The 24,722-nt window shown below is 34.4% G+C and overlaps 1 protein-coding gene and 1 pseudogene across 6 annotated transcripts in view; both read right to left on the bottom strand.

The window, feature by feature from the left end:
* The window catches only part of FSTL5 (follistatin like 5), a 1,137,298-nt gene that overhangs the window by 30,616 nt on the left and 1,081,960 nt on the right, over nucleotides 1–24,722 (bottom strand). For all 6 annotated transcript variants that reach the window (XM_047857444.1, XM_047857446.1, XM_047857448.1 and 3 more), the window contains one exon: nucleotides 23,530–23,654. In XM_047857444.1, coding sequence (XP_047713400.1) covers nucleotides 23,530–23,654 — 125 coding nt within the window. The remainder of the gene's footprint in view (nucleotides 1–23,529; nucleotides 23,655–24,722) is intronic.
* On the bottom strand, nucleotides 4,502–4,630 carry LOC125165100 (uncharacterized; annotated as a pseudogene).

The raw sequence follows: 24,722 nt of genomic DNA, 5'->3' as shown, positions 1-24,722 counted from the left end.
AACAGACACAATTTGATGTGAGTTTTAAATGAGAGACAGTCCCTGTAGGCATGTGTATGAAGGTGGGTGTTTTTAGTACAGGAATTATTCCAAGTTCACTTCTACCACATTCCACTTTCCCTTTCCAAGCTTGAGGGCACAAATCTTTCAATAGAAGAAGGTAAATTTTTATTCTACTTATTGGGAGGACTAAAACAACCATATTTTCTCTGATCTGTAGCTATGAGGACCTTGAAAATAATTTCACATAAAATTTACTAATTAGGTAGTAATTAGTTACCTAATGGTCTCTAGCCACACTTAAAATGATTGCCAACTGTCTCAGAGAATTCAACAAAAGATTTTTTTATATGTTTATTTATTTTTGAGAGAGAGAGACACACACACACACACAAAATGTGAGCAGGGTAAAGGCAGAGAGAGAGGGAGCCAGAACCTGAAGCAGGCTCCAGGCTCTGAGCTATTGGCACAGAGCCTGACACAGGGCTCGAACCCCATGAACTGTGAGTTCCTGACCTAAACTGAAGTCACAAGTTTAACTGAGCTACCCAGGTGCCCCTGCCAAAGGTGGTTTTTGAAAGGACTTGTATTCTCTACCAAATATCATGTTAAGTATAAATTATGTCAAAGATTCAGACAATAGATTTAAAGATCTAAATCTATTGTTCAGATTAAAATATAAACAATACTGTATCTACTGTAGAAAACCAAATCACTAATATGCAGGCATTGTAAACATATAAAATAAAGATTGGCTAAAAATTACAAAACTCCCAACTTGGAAACTAAATACTCTAGAGTAGAAGTTAACTTTAAATTTTTGCCTAGATCTCAATATGCTTCCTTAGGAAAATATCGCCCTCATTTTTATTGTTACTTGTAATTTAACTTAATTCAATTAATTTTACTAAACTCTTGCTGACTATTGATTTCTGTAGGATCCATGTTACATGCTGTGTCAGCCATGAAAATAAGATCATCTGTTCTTCTCCTGTGGGGACCCTAATTGACTGAGGGTCTTGGCTGCTGTGCTTTGAAATCTATAGACGCATTTGTGACCTGACCATGTTTTCAACAGCCTTCTCTGAGCCAGTGCTCCAGTCCAGTACTGATAGTAAAGCAGACCCATTCCTTCTAGAGGCGAGGCTTCTCTGAATGAGGATTTTGGCTCTAGGACTTCCGAGAGCACTATTAAATCTTCCAGATCTCTGGCAGTCTAGGATGTTTCATCCAAACTGACTTCCTTTTCTTTTCATTGTTCTTCACTCAGGGTCTGACATCCACAGGGTCAGGTAACACCCCCAGCCTTGCCTGTCTCCCTCCCCATTTGTTTTCACAGGTGTTCCTCCTAATAAATTTCTGCTTAGTGTCTGCCTTACAAAAGACCCAGAATAAGACACGTGGATATAAATGATATGTAAAAATAACGCCCAGTTATAATAAGCCATATTGTGAAGGTGACAAAACTTCAATAGAAGCAATAAATTTTTATTAAACCAGAAGGTCAGCCCTCATAGTAAACTGTCAAAACTAGACTGTTCCTTGGCAACTCTCAAAAAACTTACTCATGTTGGTCAATGAATGCAGCACTTTATGCTTCTACAATTCAGAAACAATTGGACTTCCCCAAAGGAATCAAAATAGTTTTTTTAAGTGCACTTTATTTTCTGATCATAAAAGTTAGCATGCCATTTTAATTTTTTTTTAATTTACATGATATTTCCTCTATCTGTAATAAGTCCTCATGTTTCTCCCCTTGTTTAGTATGACTAGCCATGGAACTTTTTGTAGTTGTCTTAGATTGATTAATAGAAATTCTCCAACAGACATAAGCAAAAAGCCACTTATTTTTTAATGAAGTCAAAGATTTAAGAACATGTCTGTATTGGTCAGCACTTCATGCAGAAGATACAACAGACGGCTCTCAGTTGGAGGAACAATTTTATCAGCCCACTAGTCCCCATAAGAGAACTGCTGATGATAACCCTGAAGAGAGAATGAAGATCTAGAAAAGTCCCTTCTTTTGTTTCTTCCATTGACTCTCAAGGGATTTATATACCCTCCTAGATTCTTCCAACTCTTTGGGGGATTTTGGCTATTGATGGCCCACTTGCCTGATGTAAGAAACTAAGCATTCCTCAGTGTTTACTTAAGGGGTGAGCTGATGTTCAAATTTCTGTGCAAACTCTGCTAGCGTTTTCACGTTACAAGCTTTGCCTTCTTTATTTCTTTAAAACTGACTGTACACATCACTGCTACTGCCACTTGTCTGACTTGACCCAAATGGTTGTGTCCTTCACTTCTAATAGAAACGTGTTGGCATTACCTCTGTGATAGCACTTACCATAATGAATTAAACAATGTTTATATACTAAGCTATTTCACTCAGTTATGAAGAACTTGGTTGAAACACATGAGTTAATGATTTCTGTATCAGAATCTTCCACCTATGCCTATGTTTATCTTCAAGGGTCGGATTACATCCATCAAAAAATTGGGACATTTCATTTACTAAGAATAATAAGAATTACCGGCTCTTATAGAGATAGAAGAAAGTAAAACCTTCCCCTAACTGGTTTCAAGATTGCAGAAGAAACTTTCTGAAATATGTGCAAGTGGCTTCCAATTACATTCAATCATTCCCTTACTGAGCATTCCTGTGCCAGACAAGGAGCTGTGGGCTAGGGATAACAGTACAACGATTATGATTCTGTTTGTTACTAGGAACCTTACTCTCATGGGGAAGATAAATATGTGAACAAATAATTTTTGAAAACTGAGTTCTACTGTCACATACACTTGCATAGAATTCTATGAAAATGCAATTATCAAGGGCTGAAATGCTTCAACAGATGAGATTAGGCACGGAGACCCTGCAGCATAAGAGAGCCTGGAATAGTAGAGGCACTGTGAACAGTCTGTGTGAAACACAAGATAAATATTAGGAAGTAGCAGATGGTGAGGATGAAGAAAAAAATGAAAAACCTAGGTCACAAATGTCTTTAATGCCATGAAAAACATTCTGGTATTTCTTTTAAAGGTAATGTATGTTACTGTCCTATTTGAAGCATTGGTTTGATTCTAAATGCAATATGAGTAATAGGGTCAATTAGACGAATTAGGGTATATTTTTGAGTAGAATCAATAGCACTGGTTGATCTTGTGAAAGCGTGAAGTGAGATGGTGGATGAGAAGTCCACATATAAGCAGAAGTCACATGGCAAGAAGTGGGATGGGGAGAAAAGTACCAACTGAAGTTTTGTTTTGTTTTGTTTTTAAATTTATATTCGTTTCTTTTTTTTTTTTAATGTTTATTTATTTTGAGATAGAGACAGCAAGTGTGAGTGGTGGAGGGACAGAGAGAGAGGGAGAGAGAATCCCAGGCAGGCTCCACACTGCCAGCATGGAGCCCAATGTGGGCCTCAATCCCACAAACCGTGAGATCATGACCTGAGCTGAAATGAAATCAAAAGTTGGATGCTTAATCAGCTGAGCCACCCAGGCACCCTAAGGGGATTATACATTTCTGAAGGGGAGCACTTGCCTTTTTGTCTTGGTGATGGAGGACCAATTGTCTATAAATGACTGTGTGGGCAAAAATGGCAAAGGCAAACAACTCGCTCCCTCAGCCCCACGCACATCAAGGCTGTTTAGAATAAGGCATGTGTGCAAAAATAGCCTACAATAGGGGGAATGGAGTTTCATTAAAATCAAGGAGGGTGAAGAAAAATGCTTTTAAAAGTCTGTGGGTGTAGGGAAATTTAACTCAAATAGCTGTCTATAAAAATAAGATAACGTTGAGGCATCTGAAGTGATTTTCTGCCTATGAGCTCCATCTGTCCGTTTGAAGTTTTTTACATTTATCTCTAAGTGGGCCAAAGTCTATACTTGTTTTTTTTCTTTTATGTTTACAATGTACCAGCAAGAAAATAACAACTGTTACATACAAATAAATGAGCAGCTTATTGTACTGGATGTGTTCATGGTGAAAATGAATATACCATTCAACAAAAGCATTTCATCTAAAATCACTCATATGTTGCCTTTAAATTATCCTTTATCTCTTGCTGATGATTAAAAAAATAGGTTGCCCAGTTACCATCTTATATGGCTACAGAATCGTATTTTTCCAATATCTCATGGAAAAAAAGATTCTAAAAGTCTAAAGAACACCCAGAATTATATTTCAATTCTACAATTCATGAACTAAATGAACAAAAGATAACTGAATTGAATTAAAGTATATCACTACTGAACAAGGGTTCAAAAGTAAAATTAAATTGAGGAATCTAATATAATGAATCACTATCTTAAAGATACTTAAATGTTTTTACAGAGTACTTAATTATCACATAAGAAGTAACATTTTGGAAAAGACAAGCAATCAACTCTGATATAATAGATTAGAAATGAAAATCCATATTATAGTAGTTCCTGTCTCATACTTGAAACTGAAATATATATTGTATCCTTTCTAAAGCCTGTGCCTGTAATATTTTATAGTGAGTGTAAATAATGTTTTTAGAGTATATAACACACTGTCAGCCATGAAGGAAGCTCATAGATGATGGTATTAACCTGATAAGAACAGATACTACACTTGATCTTAGCCAAAAGGCCTAGAAGCGATCATAGATGATGATAAAAATGAGGAATGAGCTTGCTTGTTTTCCACCAGAAGAAATTTTTAAGCATTGAAAGCACCAGAACATAGCACCACCCAATTATTATAAAACATACATTATAATCAATATAATTTAATTGATTTGATGTTATAACACAATAAGCCATTGTTTATACATTAGCAATGAACATCTCTCAAAAAACATCCCATAAAACAAATTTCAGAAATATGTCTGACCAAACAATAGATTGTGCAAAATCTCTCCACAAAACAAACACACACAAGGGGAAATGTTAAATGGAAGTAAGTGTGTATGTACTTGTATTGAGGAATTGGGTCAGATGGGTGTCTTCAACAGAGCAAAGTTTTTAAGAGCATTCACACACAGCACTCCAACCAGACTATGCAGGTTTGTGTCCAGCTCCATGATGTAATAACTTGTGTGACGTTGAGCAAGCCATTGGAATTTTCTGTGAATCTGTTTCTTTTTTTTTTTAATATATGAAATTTATTGTCAAATTGGTTTCCATACAACAGGTGCTCATCCCAACAGGTGCTCTCCTAAGTGCCCATCACCCACCCTCCCATCCCTCCCACCCCCCATCAGCCCTCAGTTTGTTCTTAGTTTTTAAGAGTCTCTTATGCTTTGGCTCTCTCCCACTCTAACCTCTTTATTTTTTCCTTCCCTCCCCCATGGGTTCCTGTTAAGTTTCTCAGGATCCACATAAGAGTGAACACATATGGAACCCTGTGAATCTGTTTCTTAATGCATGAGATGGAATTCGTATGGTTGTTATGATTAATAAGCTAAACATGCACAAGATACATTCCGTTGCACAGATTAAGTAGTTAATAAACGCCAGTTACTTTGAAGTGATATTAAAAATATCTGACAACTTATAGGTCATAGGCACCAACCAATTAGAATGCATGGCAACCTGGTATACACCTCCTCAATACAAACCCTGATTATTTAATACACACTTATATGTGCATGTGTAAAATATATGTGCATAAAGAGTGATTTGTAACCAACTGACACTTTTCAGTTGTTATTAACGCAAAGTTAAGTTATTCACATAACAAGTTATAGAGATATCCTTTAGTGTATCTAAAGATTATGTCAGGAAAGTTCTCCAGGTAGTGGCCAAAATGAGTTGGCTCTTTGAGAGGCATTTATTGATGCCATGGTCTGGCATATTTTCTATAAATGATTGAAAATGGATAAGTGCCATTTTCAGAAGCTTCAGGTCCTGTCAGAAATAGATAATGCCTAACAATACAATATATGCTAATATTAGAGTCATAGAGAAAACAAGATGACTTTGCAGTTCATCTCACAATGACAAGGCTATGTTTGATTTTCCTTTTTTTTAAACCATAATAAAAAAAAGAATAACCGTAATGTTCCTAGGGGGTACCTAAAACAAACATTTCATCATTGAACATGTAAGGGATGTATCAACATACAGATTTTTGTTCCATTTTTTATCCATATATCATCTATCTAACATCTGTCTAGCATGTATCTATCTATCTATCATCTATCTATCTATCACCTATCATCTATCTATCATCTATCTATCTATCTATCTATAGCAGCTAACACAATGAGTGTAATCACATATCTGGACTTGTTGATGAAATATTTTATTTTCTCTCCTCCTACCCCTACAGAAAGTCTCTGGCAGTCTCAGTCTCCAAAAGAATCGGGATTTGTCTTGTTCTTTTCATGCTGTTCCGAGTGTCCTAATGAACATCTACTATGCTGGTGGTTGTTGATTCTGTTCAAAATACTGATGTGCCTCTGGACCGGCCAGATAACATATCTAGATTTTATTTTGGAGATCCTTGTTTTTGCCACGTTTTCATCTCACTCTTGTGTGAAGGTCTCTATCATGGCTGTGATTTCAACAACTAATGGTGTTTTACTTCAAAAATTACACTATAGGATTAATGTTTACAGTGGCACATATTGAACATAATAGAAATAACTGTGAACAATTCTTTATTAATTCATTTTGAGTATGTACTGATATTCCTAGTAAACTGAACAATAAATTTTGAGAATGTTCAAACATTTACCTATATAATGCTCGTCAGGTAATAAGCATATAGATTTATGATTTGATTACTCTGATAGTGACACTAAAAAATTCTCCAGTATTCCATTTGATAGATATTTATTTAGATTTCTTCTATGCCATCTTTGTTACAGGATGTTTTTACTCAAACTATTTCTCACCAGAGAGAGATAAGGCACTCAATACAGCTACCCACAGTTTTGTGAATCATCAGTCCTCATGATTGACAACAAAACAAATCAAGACAAAACCACACTATCCTTGGTTTTGAACTTTTTCCTATATCTTGTTTGCAGAAGACTATGATTTGCTTTCTCTATAGCACCAATATTAAAACTTAAAATTAAGGGGTGCCTGGGTGGCTCAGTCGGTTAAGTGTCTTACTCCAGCTCAGGTCATGATCTCACAGTTTGTGGGTTCGAGCCCTGCACTGGGCTCTGTGATGACAGCTCAGAGCCTGGAGCCTGCTTTGCATTCTGTGTCTCCCTCTCTCTCTGCCCCCCAAAAAACTAAATAAACCTTAAAAAATTTAGAAATAAACCTCAAAATTAAAATGAACAAAAAACCAAAGCTTCCTGAGCTTTATAAGTTATTTAATAAATATACTGAATATCAACTACAGATGAAGCTCTTCTTTGCTGTGTTATAATTTGATAAATTCAATTTAAAAAATTACACTCTTTGGAGAAATATTAGCCATGGGGTGGGTAGGGTTCTAACTTACTTATAAACCTTACTAATTAGTCAATAGTGCTATAAACTAGGTTAGTAGTAAATTGAAACTGAGACACCTAGGGGCTCCTGGGTGTCTCAGTCAGTTAAGCATCCCAATCTACTCAGGTCATGATCTTCTGGTTTGTGAGTTGGAGCCCCATGTGGTCTCTGTCTTGAAAGCTCAGAAGCTGGAGTCTGCTTCAGATTTTGTGTCTCCCTCTCTCTCTGCCCCTCCTCTCTCATACTCTGTCTCTGTCTCTGTCTCTCTCTCAAAAAATGAATAAAACATTAAAAAAAAACCCCTGAGACATTTAATGAAATGTCCACTCCAATACACATTGCTTTAAACCAGAAAAAAAATCACTGAGTAAATGTCTCTAGAACATTTTCAGAATTTCATGAAAGATATAAATTTCAAACAAACATTCTAGGAGATTTATAAAGAAATCCACCTGAGAAAGGAAAAAAACAAACTAGATTCCCTAAATCTTAGAAGAATTATAATATTCCCAGGGTTCAAGGTTTTGTTCAGTCACAAGTTTTAGTCTAATCCTAAATGAAATAACAAGTTTCTCTCTGAGGAAAGTCCTAGTGAATTTTCTTTTCTTAGCACTTAGAAGAAATGTGGATTCGTGCAAACCATAGAGATAGATGCCCAGATTGAATAAACCAATGGCCTCGTCTGTAACCATTGTAATTTAAAGGATGCTGAGAAAACCTTGACAAATGAAGCCCTATAGTCTCAGTGTTACTCTTGAGCTGCCTCAAGTGATCCAAATATCTTCAAACTGAGTCATCTTCTTAGGATGTTACACAAGTGGTTGATAAATAGCAGCTCCTTATCTCCATAGCACTAAAGCCATGGAGAAGTTTTCAGTAAGCTACAAACTGGGACTTGACTCATTGCCCTTTGCTCTTTTATGCAGAATCACCATGCCAGACAGGCATTCAGAGAAACATTACTAAGTACACGACTTTTTAACAAATATTTACTGAGTGCTAATTTGTAAAACTGCTATAGTTATAGTAACTATACCATGACAAGAAATTTGTCAACCCAAAGCGGTAGGAAAATAGCATTTGTTAAACACCTATAGTGTGCCCAGAACTGCACAAGATCTTGCAACCAACTCAAAATACTGTGAAGTGAATGTCCTTTACAATAGGTATATTTTAGACATGAGGAAGCCTCCTCTTAGACTCTTTATTTTGTGAGTAATAGGATATGCACTCCAGACCTTTTAAAAGGAAAAGAATATGGGGATTCATACAGATAGAAATTCTAGAACCAGATCAAGCATAGCTGAAATTTGGCCTACAGTCATATTAATATAGACCATATTTTTTCTTTGCATATTGGCTCTGCCATCTTCTATCTTGATTTCAGGTCTGGGCTTCACATGGTATGAAAAGAACTGCTGATGCTTTAGATCTCCCAGACCAGCCTACACAGAAAAACAGAAGCTGCTTTCTAGAAAGTCCCAGAAAAATTTTTCATTGTAACATATGGGTTCTGAGTGGGTTACACGCCTATGTCTGAACTAATTATTATAGTCAGAGAGAATTTGGGGACGTATTTGTCTATCTCTCTGTACAGGTGCTCTTCCTCTTCAGTTAGTAAGTGAATAAACATTTGCAAAAGACATGGACCTAAGAAGAGGGAGGGAGAATCTGTAGCAGACAGTTTTCTTTTTAAAAAATTTATCTTGAGAAAGTTTATTTAAAAGATTTTGAAGAATCACACCCCATTGGAGTCTGCAGAGAAAAGCAGGGAAGAAATGAAAGTGAAGGTGAGTGGGTAGGGCTTTCCCCTCCTGCCACCCCCACCTATCTCTGTTAAATTAACCTGGGTTGACATTTATTTCTTTTACATAAAGACTTCAACTTCGACATAGGGTTCCATTGCTTTAGTAAGAGAAAAAGAAAGAACACTAATATTTTAAAACTAGGTGTCAGTTGACCTGAATATGGACATAAATTGTGTGTAGTTGTAGGTGAGGAAGGGGGAGGAGTAAGCGAACAAAATCATTCCAGCGAATTAAAGATAAACTAATATTTGAAACAAGCAACATTTCTGGATGAGACACATATCCCTAGCAGACAAATTTTTTAAATGTCCTTTACAAAGTTTAATTTGCTTAAAATTGCACTGTAGTGAGTGGTAGCATCTGAATTTGAATCTATATTATTATCATCCCAAATTGTGAGTTCTTTTTAAAAAATATATCTTTTAATTTTTATTAACTGTTGTGATATTCACATTGTACTATAGGAAAATAAGATAAAGTTTGTATTCCCTTTCCTATTGGAATCTAGAATAATGTCTGGCATGTGAACACTTCAGCTGTGTTGAAAGAATAAATTAAATAAACTAACAATTGAGGTGAGGTTGGTGCACTTAACAAGAAGTAAGTTCTGAGGAGAGTGCTAGCATAAATGACAGAGGAATAGAAAATGTTGCATGAATTGGAGTGTTTTTTTTAATTATTTTTTTATTTTTTTTATTTTTTTTATTTTAAAAATTTTTTTTTTCAACGTTTATTTATTTTTGGACAGAGAGAGACAGAGCATGAACGGGGGAGGGGCAGAGAGAGAGGGAGACACAGAATCGGAAACAGGCTCCAGGCTCCGAGCCATCAGCCCAGAGCCATCAGCCCAGAGCCCGACGCGGGGCTCGAACTCACGGACCGCGAGATCGTGACCTGGCTGAAGTCGGACGCTTAACCGACTGCGCCACCCAGGCGCCCCGAATTGGAGTGTTTTGAGTTTGGCCAGAAGATGGACATATATTAGGAGGGTCTATATCAGAATCAGAGAGAGCCCCTTAGATAAAATGAATGGTTAAGTGGGAACAGGAAAGTATGGTCCATTTCCTGGACCATAAGGTATGTGCAGATCAGTTCTAGGAGTTCAGATCACTAAGGAAGTGGGTTCAACGTAGTTTGGACTTAACCTATATGCAAAAGGAAATATTTTAACATTTTTTTTCTCCCCAGTGCAGAACTATATCATCACAGCTAGGAATTCAGGAAGAGGGATGTAGTGGTTCTCTGTTTAGTGAACTGAAGTAGGGAGAAAAAGCAGTAAAGAGAAACAGTGAAGACCTCATTGTGTTAGCAAGGTGCGAGATAAGGAAGCTCAGCTTAGGGCTGTGTCATGAGAGTGGAGAGGAGCAGATTAATAAATAGACATTATGAAGTTAGACATGAGCAGACAGCAAAAAATTACTGTGGGGTCTGTAGGGACTGTAGACACCACATCATATTTTTTTCCTCTATCCCTTCTGAAATCATTTACCTTTGGAAGAGGAAAATCAAACTTATTTAAGCAAAATTAAAAACTGTGTTAAAGGCCCCAAAGGATCTGAAGAGCTACTTTCCAACCTAGGTCTTGTGCGAGTCTCAACACAAATGAGAGAGAACGAAAATTCAGAATGCCAAGGGGACTCCAATTAGGGAAATTATAAAAAATTTTATCAAAGGTGGCTTTGAGATGAGCTCTGAAGGGTTAATTGGGCAGATGATGAAGAAACAAGGCATTCTGCAAATAAATGCAGATAGGTGAGAAAATAAGGTGTAGGTTTGCTGTGAAGAGGAGAGTTTAGTTGTAGCACAGGTGCATACGAGAGAGAGGGAATGTTTTAAAGGTAAGTTTAAGATAATTTGTAGAGGACATCAGTCATTAAGGTTTACCTGAAAAGTGAAAAAAGGACTTGAACACTAAAATGTATTAAGTGTTAAGAAACTAAATTTAGACACAACTGAGTTTATAGCTGGTTCCAACACTTATTAGTTAAGTGATTCACCATATGTAGACTAGGGATAAAAATTTATGTAGCTGCTAGTTTTAAATGAGGCAGTGCATAAAAATTCTGAGCTCACTGTCTGGCATAGAATAAGTGCTCAATGTTTCCTCATTACTCTTAACACATTATATAATAACCATAGTAATAAGAACAAAACTATAACCAAGCAATGCAACCTGAGGGTAGATTAATGATAAAGTAAACTCACACTTGACTTCAGAAAATCAGACTTTGCTACTATATTAAAATAAAATTGTAGAAAACCACTTTAAATGATTATTATACATAGGACCAGAGGAAAGTTGGACATTAATCATGAAGCTGCTAGGCAATATGAATAAGTGGTAGTCAGGTATTTCCTGTATTTCTAATAAATTTCCCATGTACCTGGGCTTCTTTTTTCTTAATATTTTCATTCCTTTTTTTCCTGATAAAATCCAAATTCTTGATTTATTTATTCGCATACTTTTAGGAAATCATTATGAGTTTATCATAATAAAAAAAGTGAATCTCTTTAAATTATTTACCTGAATGGCTTACATTTTAATTTAATGATATTGTTTATATTTAACTAGTATAAATACAATAAAGAAAAATATTTCCCTGGTAAATTTGAAATTTTAATAATGACTTCATAATAGGAAGATTAAATATAACGTATCTGCCTTCTGTAAAGCCACATATTATGGTTATCCAAAAGTGTTTTCAAGTATTTAAAAGTTTTAAAAGATGGTAAATAGATCAACTTGAATTCAGATAAGTGGTAAAAGTATCAAAAAGATTATCAATACATCTTTATATGATGTTGTCAAGGCACAGACTTGAGTCAAGAAATGAAAAATGTGAAAAAAGGTTAATGTGACCTCTCTTTTTATAAGGTCTCTGATAATGATGATACCTATGATATATCTCTTCATTCATATTCATTCATAAAGCATTCATTATTAAGTTATCATAATGTATATCTCAAAATGACTGTTGCTAAATAATTTCTATTCTATCCTATTTTTGTAGTGTTTATTTATTTTTAGAGAGGGAGAGAGAGTGCAAGCAGTGGGAGGGGCAGGGAGAGAGGGAGAGAGAGAACCCCAAGCAGGCTCCTTGCTTTGACATGGGCTTGATTCCGTGAGATCATGATCTGATCTGAAATCGAGTCAAACATTTCACCAACTGAGCCACTGGCACCCCTCTGATTCTATTTCTTAAAAAAATAATTTGTGTCCAAAAAAACCTCTCTAAATTATATTCCATTATGTTCCAATGTGAATAGTAATTTGGACAGAAGTAAGGTTTGATGTCAAAAATTACCAAACAAATTAAGGCTATAAACAAGGAATCCTAGAAGACATGTCTAGCCCACATAAAGATATGTGTACCTATGATCTACTAAAAATATTTCTTAACATCATCTTCCTATGTAAACTAATAATCTATTTTCAAATTATTTTCATGTATTAATTAAATAAACATTGTCCAGTTTTTTAATAAAAATTTTTCAGATGTTCCAAATATTCTATTATTTCATATTTGTGCAGCCAATTTTTGAACAGAATTTAAATAATATTCACTTTAATTAAAAACATTAAAATATTTTCTATTACTCAAAGTTGATGAATAATCTCGATTTACATTACAGGGGAAAAATCTAGGTTATTTTAGGATTTTCTTGGCTTAGTTACATAAATCAGCCACTACTTTCATAGCACATGCAAACTCTGATTCCCTTTTGTTTCAAAGAACTAAAAATTGTATTTATGGATGCAAATTACATAAGCATAAAAGTAAGCCTCTACATTATGACAAAAAATGAATTACCGTAATTTCATACAGTTTTCCTTGAAAATCAGTTGTCAATATAGAAAAAAAATCAATAAGTATTCATTATCTCCCCCAAATAAAAGAAAAAACTGGAAGATAAGAAAAGTTTCCTTAGTATAGAAAAATTCAGCTAACCTCAGTCTAAACAAATACAGACATTTTAACCATAACTAACCCAGCTAGCAGTTTTATAAGTCATTTAAGACAAGTGTCATTTTTATCTCCTCTGAAGTTAGCTATTTCAATACATTTTGTGAGATTTATATACCTACACAACACTAGTGTGTATACCAAAGGATATAACCCTGGAAGTTTGATATTTGTTGCCTAGTGTTCTTATTCTACTCATGAGGTCATGTTGAGTATTTCCATTTATGACTGTTGACAGATGAGACCTAATAAGCAGTTTCTCTATATATCTACTAATTTGGTTGGTTTTTCTGTAAAAGTACATTTTAAAGGTTTCTGATATCCTTAAGTACCTTACTTTTGCTTGAACCAAATCTTAAAGAACTCTAAAACCTGAAATTTTGCGGCATGGTTACTTTTTCAAAAAAGAGAAGCAAAAGCTAGAACACTGCTACATAACAAGTGAATGATAATTTAATGGAAAAAAAAAAGGAATGCATCTGCGTTAAAATTATTCGATTGGCTTACAACAACCAGTTCCTTTTTCCTACATGGATAGCCATAGTACGACATCTCACTATCTCACTGTAAATATACAGCTAGATTAAAACAGCACAAAACATCAACTTGGGTAGATTCACAGTGAATAGTTTTGACAGTCTTAAATCATTGTAGACAGAGAATATCAGTGCCACCAATGTTGTCCATCTAAAGACAGCCCCCCACTACCACCACTAATTATACAGTTAAATTAACTTTGTTTTTATAATTAACCAAAATTGAAAAGTGATGTATACATAAAAAAGTATTTAGCCACATTCAGAGAAAATTTCCAAAATGTTTTATGACAGTAATCATTAATTTATGCATGATTATCAAAGATAAAATTATTTATTTAACAGTATTGCTTTGTTGAGCCACAGTAAGTCTTTCATTCAAAAGGGAGTTTTTGTTATGCTATGATACTTGTATTTAAAGTTTTAGTACTTTTATCAAATGTTTCAGCAATAAAAATTAATGAATTCATAAGATATTCTGGTAAAAGATATCATCTTCCTTCAATAGAATAATAATATAGTCACTTCAGATAGAAGGAATTAGAAACTCCAATATACATTATTCTTTTGTATACACATTTTATGAGATCTAGTTAATGGTTTATAAGCTTGATTCAAAATACTATAATCTATTAAATATATGCATGAAATAGGTCATGGATTGCATATATTAAATTCACATAAGAAATTACTTAAATTCTCAGGATGAGCTCTACCCCTCACTTAATGTATTGCATTATATCTTCACTTTTTATATGTTTATTTACTAATGTTTTTAAATATTTTTATTGTTTATATATATATATATATTTTTTTTTTTTTGAGAGAGAGAGAGGCAGAGTGTGAGCGCAGGAGGAACAGAAAGAGAAGGAAACACAGAATCCAAAACAGGCTCTAGGCTCTGAGCTGTCAGCACAGAGCTTGACACAGGGTTCAAACTCAAAAGTCACAAGATCAGGACCTGAGTCCAAGTTGGTTGCTTAACTGACTGGGCCACCCAAGTGCCCCTGTTTATTTACTAATCTTAATTGTTATCTGAGTCTGTTTTTACTACCAAGCAAAGAGAGCAATCCATGTAACTTTATCATTGACTCATTTAAGGTAAAATAAGTTAGATTTACCATTTCCAGCAAAACTCAAAATCATATGTGACAAAGAAAAACAAGTACAAGTATGCTGCATATACCCCACAGCTGTCACCTAACAAGAATACTGGGTCCTATCAAATGGAAAGACCTATGTTTTACTGAACACTTTGATGAGTTAGCATAAGGATCTCTGAGAGAAGCAAGAGCTATGTTTCTTTGCATAATAAAACTCAGATCTGCAATGTAGAGTGTTTCTAAATAACATGTTATCCTTGCTCCATTGATTTCTTCCTTTAAAAATTCTATAGGATGAGTCTATTTAGGGGCTTTATTAAATCCCAGAAGTTGGAGTCTACTAATAACATCTGTACAAAACTTTTCCTTTTTTAAAATAATGAGATTCCCATGTTTTAAATACAGTTTGCCCTTTAAGTCAAATATTGTTTCCTCTACAATAAAAAAAAATTACAGCTAATATGAGCTACTAAGCTAAGTGTATATGTATCCAAAAGAGATGCTGGTCTACTTGGTTCATCCACTTTGGACACTAGGCCTTGTTTATTTATTTATTTATTTATTTATTTATTTACTTTTACACAGGGTTCAGATAGTGCAAAGACCTGTTAATATAGGACAGAGACCAAGCAGGGAAGCAGACCGTGTTCTCTAACTCGAGAAATAATGATGATAACACACTGAATACACACACATACATGCACACACACACACACACACACACACACATCCCACTTGGCTGCAAGCGCACCACTTGGTTTTCTGTCTAAGCATTTTACACTCCATGTGTGTATCACACTAGTATGGTAAAGAAGGTTGAAAGTAAAAAGGTAATCCAGTAACCTTAATGAAAAATAAAAATAGCATTACAGATCCAAGTTGAAGGGTATAGTGTGTTTATACTTCTTTAAAAATAAGATGAAGAAAGCTGTCAAGTGTTTATGCAGAAGAAGCTTTGCACCCATGTAATAATGCTGGAAGGTTTTCCAGCAATGATTTGTATATGTATATTCAGACATGCTCATAAATCTACATATATGTACTTTGTTTAATAAGCAACTTATGAATGTCTTATGTTTTTCAGATAGTGCACTAGGCTCTGTACATGTAAGGATCCCAAGATACAGAAGGTCCTGACAATCTACAGTGTGTGTTTGTGTGGAGTAGAGAGGGCAATGAAGAATTTCAGAGACACTGGGAAAAGAGAAGGCCATGGTTTCAGAATTTATGAATGTTTCAGATATTTACTACGTAAGAGAATATAGATAGAAAGAGCTCCCACTCCTAGGATATTTAGAATCCTTCTAGTTTGTTAGTTTATTTCTTTGTGGGAGGAATTAGCATATAAGGATGAATGGAGTAAAAAAAAAAGAACTTCATTAAACTGTGATTTTGTGAGCTCTTTAAGAATCATTTTGCAAAACAATTTTAATTGTGGCTTCTCATCCTGAGATTATATTTTTCCTAAAAATGAATTGCCCAACTGATATTTTCAATTTCTAATGTGCTAGGATTTTAGTGTAACCGGACAATTTTACTGCTAAAATTGTATCTCCTTACACCTGGCCTATCCATGAATCAAGTCACAAGTGTAGAGTTGTCTTGATAAATGGCTAACCGTATATATAATTTTGCTTTAACAGATTTGATAAAATATGAAGAAGAATGATATACTTTACTTTAACTTTCACTTTAACAGAATGTTTATTTTTCCCTTGGAGAAGCTTCAAGGAAACATAAATCAACTCCAATCCCTTCTTAATCATTTCCTTGCTGTAATTTATAACAGAAAAGGAGTGCTATATACCTCTCTCCAGACTCACAGAATAGTGCCCGTTACTTGTTATTTCAGTTTTCTTCATCTCTTGCAGTGGAGCCATAGTCATTGGCTGTGCAGGAATTATGACTGATCCGAAACTGGATAAGCACTGAGCCTCTTTTCCACATTTGACTGCAACCCTCTTACATTACACTCTTCATACTCATTCGACTTTTGAGGGTCCTAAAACAGTACCTCCAACTACCCTTTCCTTTCCAGACCACCAAAATTGAAGAGTAACACTGAAGTCCACTAACCATGGAATTATCCAGTTTGAGATATTTATTCGACACTGACATCATCTTGGAGTATGTGGCAAGGAAGGAAGGAGTTTTATAAGGAAACTTTTGGAACATTACTTGTTTGTTTGTTTGTTTTGTTTTGTTTGGTAGGTCAGGTCCAGAGGAAGAGAAAAATGTGGAAATTGGCATTTTCAAGTGTTATTGCTTTTAAGGTCTCTATTATATATACTCTATTCATCTTATTGCTTATCAATGTAATCATTGATTGAAATAACACACACACACACACACACACACACACACACGCCCTCCCGAGTTCAAACATTAATTTTAAGAAACTACATAATCAACCAATCAACCCATAAAGTAAAATGCTAGTAAGAAAGATTATCAAATTTCCCAACAACTCCATTTTCCTCTCAAGAAGTAGAAGCACTTTAAAGGTAAATTTCTAGAGAAATATAACCCAAAGAAACAGGAGAAACAGAGTTTGAAATTCTAGGCAATATTATCAAATGGTGGTGTTGTTGAGGGTGATGTTAAGGTTAGGCAAGCCTTTCTTTCGAAGCATCTCAAACAGCATCATCGAAGTTGCTATCTCCCCTTTCTACTGTAGGACTACTACTGAAGTAGCACATAGTCTAGAAATGACTTCCTTCTTGTATTTACTGTAAGTCTCCTGTGTGCCAGTTGAACTAGATGGTATTAAACTTGTCTGTAGATGCAGTCATAACTTCAGAGAGGACAAGAGATGGAAGACACGTGATTTGTAGACCTATAAGGGTTAGGCTGTAAATACACATTTTTTCCTTCATGTAGCGCCTATTTTAATTTTTTTTAATGTTTATTTATTTGAGAGAGAGAGAGAAATCATGAGCAGGAGAGGGACAGAAAGAGAGGGAGACACAGAACTTGACCTAGGTTGCAGGCTCCATGCTGTCAGCACAGAGTCCAATGTGGGGCTGGAACCCAAGAGCTGTGAGACCGTGACCTGAGCCTAAGTCAGACGCTTAACCGCCTGAGCCATCCAGGCATCCCAATGTGGCACCTATTTTAAATTGTATCAAAGGTATTATTTTAGTCAGGGAAAATTTTAAAGAATTTCTTAGAGCCCTAAACGTTGTGCCCCTTTAATGGAGGTGAAACGATCTAGCTGTTACCTTCTTCCTTATCTTCCAATTACTTTTATTCATGACAAGTCAAAGGCTCTCAGAAAGAATTCTGCTAATTCCTGCATTTGTTGTAGTTGCTGGCCTTCTAGGTATCTTGCACTAAGCTTTATCAAGTTTCCTTGCTCTGAACCACCTTGGCCCCTATGTAATTTTCTCTTTAGTCACCCCTCTACCAAGAATAAATCATTCTTTGGAAAAATTATGGAAGAACTTTCAAAAGGCAGGGGGAGTTCCATGGAATTATTTTGTCACTCATTGCTTGGATATCTTCCACCTCATTAGCTACTCCTCTTATTTTTTCAATTCTGCTCACCCGTTGAATCTTTACAGGGAAAATTAAAAAAAAACATATGATAATTTGATAAATCACTGCCAAACCTGTGTTTTTTTTGTTTTCTATACTTATTAGAGTAAAACTTGCACAGTAAGTTGTAACCTTTACACATACTACAACACAAAATTGACATTAAATTCTTTTCTCTTCAGAATGGTACCAAAAATTAAACAATATAAATTATGTAAATGTTCATTCTTTATGAATTTTAGTTGCTTTGAAGTTAATACAACCATTGTAATACAATCATTTTTCTGGGGGAAAAAAAACCTTGGTTTTAAATCACTTTTTAATCTCTGACTAATTTAAAAAATCGGTACAAAAATTATAAAATCTCCCATGCATTAGCCAAATCATAAAAATATTAAAAGTAGAACTATAATATCATTCAAATATATTTATTTGCATTTAATATTATAATAACTCAGCTCTTTGGGTACAAGTTATGAGTACAATAATGAAATATTTTCCTTTACATTTGTAGAGCACTTTTGATTAAAAAAGAAAATTTTTTTTTCTTTTTTCTTTTTTCAGGGAATTTAAATTCCCTGAACAGTTGGAGGGGGGGGATATTGACCAACTCACACTCAAATGTATTAAAAATATCTATGCTAGAATTTTAATAACATTTTAAAAACAAACTTTCAGTCAATAGGTACTGAGTCAATCCCTTTCAGAAGTTGAGTAAGTAGTTGGAACTTTGGGGAAACACGATTATAATACACCTTCTCTCATCTTCCTGGAAGTTTAGTTTCATTAAAATAAACTGAATTCACAACTGGGGCTCACATATGCATATCTTAAAGAATGGCTGCACGCTGGTCTGGAGTTCTTTATTATCTTCTGGATAAGCACTCATATTCAAGAAAGTGGAAGGCAAGGACACAAGCTTGGTCCAGTAAACAGAAGTCAACAGTTTAAAGACCATTTTGATTTAGATCAAAGATAGCATGGCATTGATGTATCTGTTTTATCCCCGGCCTAGGACTCAGGTACCCTTCTGATTTCTACAGAGAAAAAAGGAATACATGAAACTAAAGGGGATTTTTCTCGAATAAAGTGTCACTCTATAAGATAAATTTAGAATAACTATATGTGGCCTAGGCTGTGTCTCTCAAGGAATGGGAAGGAATTCAGCTGAGAAACTGAATGAGTAGATGGAACCAGGCCTTCCTTCTCAGATATTTTTAAAATGGAAATTAGTTTTTTGAAATGTAAATTCCTCAGGCCACTCAAAATGGGTGAAGAAAATGTGAAATATATGTACACACACACACACACACACACATTGGAATATTACTCTGCCATAAAAACAAATGACGTTTTTCACAACAACATGGATGAACCTAGAGGGTATTATGTTAAGTGAAATAAGACAGACAAGGACAAATATCAAATGATTTCACTAATATATAGAATCTAAAAAGCAAAATAAGTGAACAAACAAACAAAAACAGAATCATAAATACAAATAGCAAACTGGTGGTTTTGAGGGAGGGGCTAGAAAGCGGGATGAGTGAAATAGGTGAAGGGGACTTAGAAGTACAAACAGAGAATATGGTCAATAACATTGTAATATTTATGTATGGTGACAGATGGTAACTACACTTACCATGGCGAGTACTTTATAACACAGACAATTGTCAAATCACTATGCTGTACACTTGAAACTAATATAACATTGTGTGTCAACTATACTTATGTTAAAAGGGGGAAAATAAATTAGAATCTCAAGGACTTTTAAAGTACTGAGAATATTAAGCGGTCTTAAAAAGTGAACATCTTCCTAGATTTTGTGAAGACTGAATTTTTTAAAATTTTTATTATTTATTTATTTATTTTGAGAGAGACAGAGACAGCACCAGTGGGGAAGGAGCAGAGACAGAAAGAGGGAGAGAGAAAATCCCAAGCAGGCTCCACACTGCCAGCACAGAGCCCAACATGGGTCTTGAACCCACGAAATCACAAGATCATGACCTTAGCCAAAACCAAGAGTTGGACACTTAACCAACTGAGCCACCCAGGCACCCTGACTGATTATATTTTAAACTACAAGTTCATTTTTTAATACAGATTGATAAAGTAATTTTGGTTCTCTTAAATTCCTCAGTCTTGATTTACTTTATACACTAGATTAAGCAAGCTTGAGAATTATAGACACTAAAAAAAGAAAAAGAATAAATAAAAAGAGAACAAAATGAGAAGAAGCCAAGCAGGGAAAAAATAGAGACTTTTAGCAAAATTGAAAGTATTCGCAAGGGAGCCCCTGCACCAATGTAAATTACAAGTAGAGTAGTCTGAAAGATGATTATGGGCAACATAATACTTAAACATTATTTCATTCCAGTCCTTAGAAAGAAATGAAGTAAACTAGCTAAGGTCACAATAGCCAATGGCAAATGGTGTTGCTGGGACATTCAGGCTTGAATCTATCTGACAGGAAACGTAAGTACTTACTACTACTTCTACAGAATTCATGTGCTCTTAATGTTGTATTTGTTGCATCTCTGATATCATGTTAGATGTTGAGAAATCCAGTACATAAGAAATACAGTTCCCTCATTGCTATATAATTCCCTCAAAACTGTACAAATTCTGGTTTAGGAGATAGTGTAGTATTTTCTTCTTTATTCCCATTCTTATGAGATATGTGAATTAGGAGCCTACCAGTTTTTAGGCACTTAGAATATAAAATCCTGACACTTGTCCAAGAGCTTTTCAGACATTGGAGATATAAATTATTTGTAGTGAGAGTGTAGCAATCTGAGAGAAAATTAGATTAATGTGATGAGGGGTCAGAGGAAGGAAACTCATATTAATCCAACACATATTATGGGTCAGACCTTCTGCATAGCCTGGAAATACATACCAAGCAAAACAGTCAGAAAATAGTTTCAAATTCCAAAAAACACAATTTATAAAAAGATCAACCTTTGCAACACATATTTAAACACATGCCAAATTTGATTAGAAAAAATATGTTACATGAAATTGGCAGAAGAAAAGATTGTGTCTATCCATCAGATTTTCCTAATGTAAAAAAAAATTCTCATTACGTTAAAAATAGTTTATGTTTAATGTTTTGATTTTGGAAATGTATGCTGAATTTTACTCTTACTCTTCACTTTAGTAATAGGAATAGTGAGTAGAAGAGTAGAATAGTTGCAGTGGAAAATTTGACCATCTGCATTCATTAAAATGGGACTCCATATGCAAGTAGGATTGTAATTTAGTATAAATAAAGCAAAACAATCTTGTATTTCACTATGCATCCCTAAAAGGAAAAAGATTTAAAATATCCTCAAGCACACTTTCCAGTGTTTCTCATAATATATAGAAATAACCCAAATAAAATTTTGCCTTATATGTCTTCATATTATTAGGATGCTCCTCTAATTATTAGCTCCATCTCTAGCTATGTTGTAAGACCCTAAAGAGATGTTATCTTCTGACTGCATATGTATCAATTCTGTAATTGTGCAATGCAGTCTTGAATGTCAATTATAAATACAACCCCAGAAATACACATAGCACTTACAGCATTTAGACAAAGTTAAACTCTTGGCCTGGTAGGTATCTTACCATAATGAAATAATTTACTGGTTGCAGGGGAAAAGAAATACCCCCGAACTGTACACTATTAACCTGATTAGTGTTATAGACACAGAAAATTTGCTGCAAAAATTCCATCTTTAGTGCATTTGGAAAAAAAAGCAAATTTCAGAATAGTATATTAAATACAGTAATGCATAATAGGAAATGGGGTAAATAAAAGCAAGTTTTACATATTAAATTATTGATTAGTGATAATTCATCAATAACTTGAAAATAAAAAAGGAATAGTTGTTACTCATAACACTCACTGCCAATTAAATGAAGTTGTATCCTTATCAAGTGTATAAAAATATTTTTAGGTACCATCTCAAGTGGTACCATTTTTGGTTAATATGCTGATTTCTTCTGTATCTGAATTATTAGAGTGCTTATAGTCAAATGTAAAAATTATGACTTTGATACAAACAATTTTAAAATATGCTGCATTTTCAACAAGTTCTACTTATTTTCCATAAAACATGCAATAATTGTGACAGGCCATTACATTTTTTAATCACTTTATTGCTGAGTACATAATAGACACTCTGAAAGTAATGGTCAATTGCTTGAAAAATATGCTAACCTCTTTGAAAACATACTTGACTGTGCAAATGACAGTTTATATGTAATGTCTGACTATGAGCCACAAGTCTGATTTATTAATCCCCCTTTTTTTCCCTCATGAAAGTTGAATTTCATAATCTTTCATAATTCTTACAGCTCCAATTCTTAGATAAGATAATTTCCAAATAATACAAGGGAAATATACACAAGAATCAATAATGACTCATATAACATATCTGGAGCATTTCCACCTCATTCACTTGAGAAACAGAACGTATTAGTTAGGTTCAAATTCACTAACATTGCGAAGCAATACTTTAAAAGTTTTCCAAATAGATTATCAAGATACACAGTACCTGAAATTGTGATATTATCCAGCATTTAAGCCATTTCTATGGAACTTTGGAGTGACATCATTCGAAGTTAATACTTTTCCTCCTCTTGTAAGTACACATGAAGATGGAGCACAATAACGTATTTCTCAAAGGGTAGACCTCAAGCATTTTATTTAAACTTACTGTATACTTCTTAATACAGTTTTATATTAATTTCTTATGGACATTTTTATAGTAATTTCCATATAGACGTGGTGTAAGAATGTCATTATAATATATTGAATAGATTTCTAGAAGAGTGGTTCTTTCATCATGCTGAGTTCAAATGCCAGCATTTTGTAAAAGCCTAATAAGAAGACTCTAATGACAGCTTGCAGAAATATTAACTGTAAAATTGATTTAAAAATGCAACTGATCTTTTAAAATTCACTTCCTTATTAGGCATACAAAGAAATGCATGACAGGAAACTCATTACTAATGTTGGTAAATAAAATTTCATCAAGTAGATGAGACAAGGTAAATCATGTGTGTATTTGTTGTATAACAGAAATGTGTTTTAGTTTTTATGATTTCCCATGGCTTCCTGTCTAAATTAGGAGGAATCCAAAAACTGATCATTCATTTTAGCACTTACCTCATATGTGTGATGATGAGTGTTGTCATGGGGATAAAAAAATCATCCACTCGGTCAAACTGCTTTCCCACAGGCTGGGTGTGAATAGTGTGGTGGGGAACATTCCCACTGGCCAGGGTTATTACCTAAACAGAACACTCCATGGTTAGACATTGGCAGTGCGTTCCCTTAATAGTATCAGTGTTAACTTTATTTAGAGATGAAACAAATCAGCAGTTGTTTCTTAGATTCTTTATTGCCATCCTGAAAATTAGTACATCATTAAGCAAATTGGAATTTTGTAATTGTTTGCTTATTTTTAACATAGAAATTTGTTTTTATAAAGAAAAAACCAAAAAGATTTGTCTTGAATAATTTCTGCTTAAATTATAAAATTATTAATTTTTTTTAACGTTTATTTATTTTTGAGACAGAGATAGAGCATGAACGGGGGAGGGTCAGAGAGAGAGGGAGACACAGAATCTGAAACAGGCTCCAGGCTCTGAGCAGTCAGCACACAGCCCTACGCGGGGCTCGAACTCACATACCGCGAGATCATGACCTGAGCCGAAGTCAGACGCTTAACGGACTGAGCCACCCAGGCACCCCTAAATTATAAGATTATTATAAACAAGTTCTGTGTTATAAACATGTTAACCTTGCTATAATGAGAAAAATAAAAAAAACAAGCATACATATGATGCAAATGAGATTATTAGCTTTCCTTCCTTCTTTCCTTCCTTCCTTCCTTCCTTCCTTCCTTCCTTTATTCAGTTTTGTTAAGGTATAGCTGATGAACAGAAAACTTTTAATATAGAACAGAGCTGGAAGTAAAACTGAAAACTCTAAAACAAATCATACATAATATTTTAGCGCTTAATAACGTTAGAATAGATGAAATTATATTTAACTTTTTCCTCCTATACATTGAAAATAACAGGTTCAAGTAAGTTTTTATCAAAGACTTTTCCTCTTTTTATTCATTGTTAATTGGTTTTTAAAACTTTTATAGTCCATTCAAGAAAAGATGACTACATTTAAACTCTTTTGTTCCTCATATCCCATTATGCACCAAATTCTATCAGTTCTTTCTTCAGATTTCTCACACCTCCATATGTTTTCCTGTTCCTGCTGGACAATCATTGCTCTGTGTTAGCCTTTTAAAGCACTTTCTGCCTTTATTTCTCTCCTTTTAAATCCTTTCTACATATGGC

This window comes from Prionailurus viverrinus, chromosome B1 (assembly GCF_022837055.1).
Source record: "Prionailurus viverrinus isolate Anna chromosome B1, UM_Priviv_1.0, whole genome shotgun sequence".
Lineage (NCBI taxonomy): Eukaryota > Metazoa > Chordata > Mammalia > Carnivora > Felidae > Prionailurus > Prionailurus viverrinus.
The sequence above is the reverse complement of the archived record's forward strand: the minus strand, read 5'-3'. Positions and strand labels throughout refer to the sequence as shown.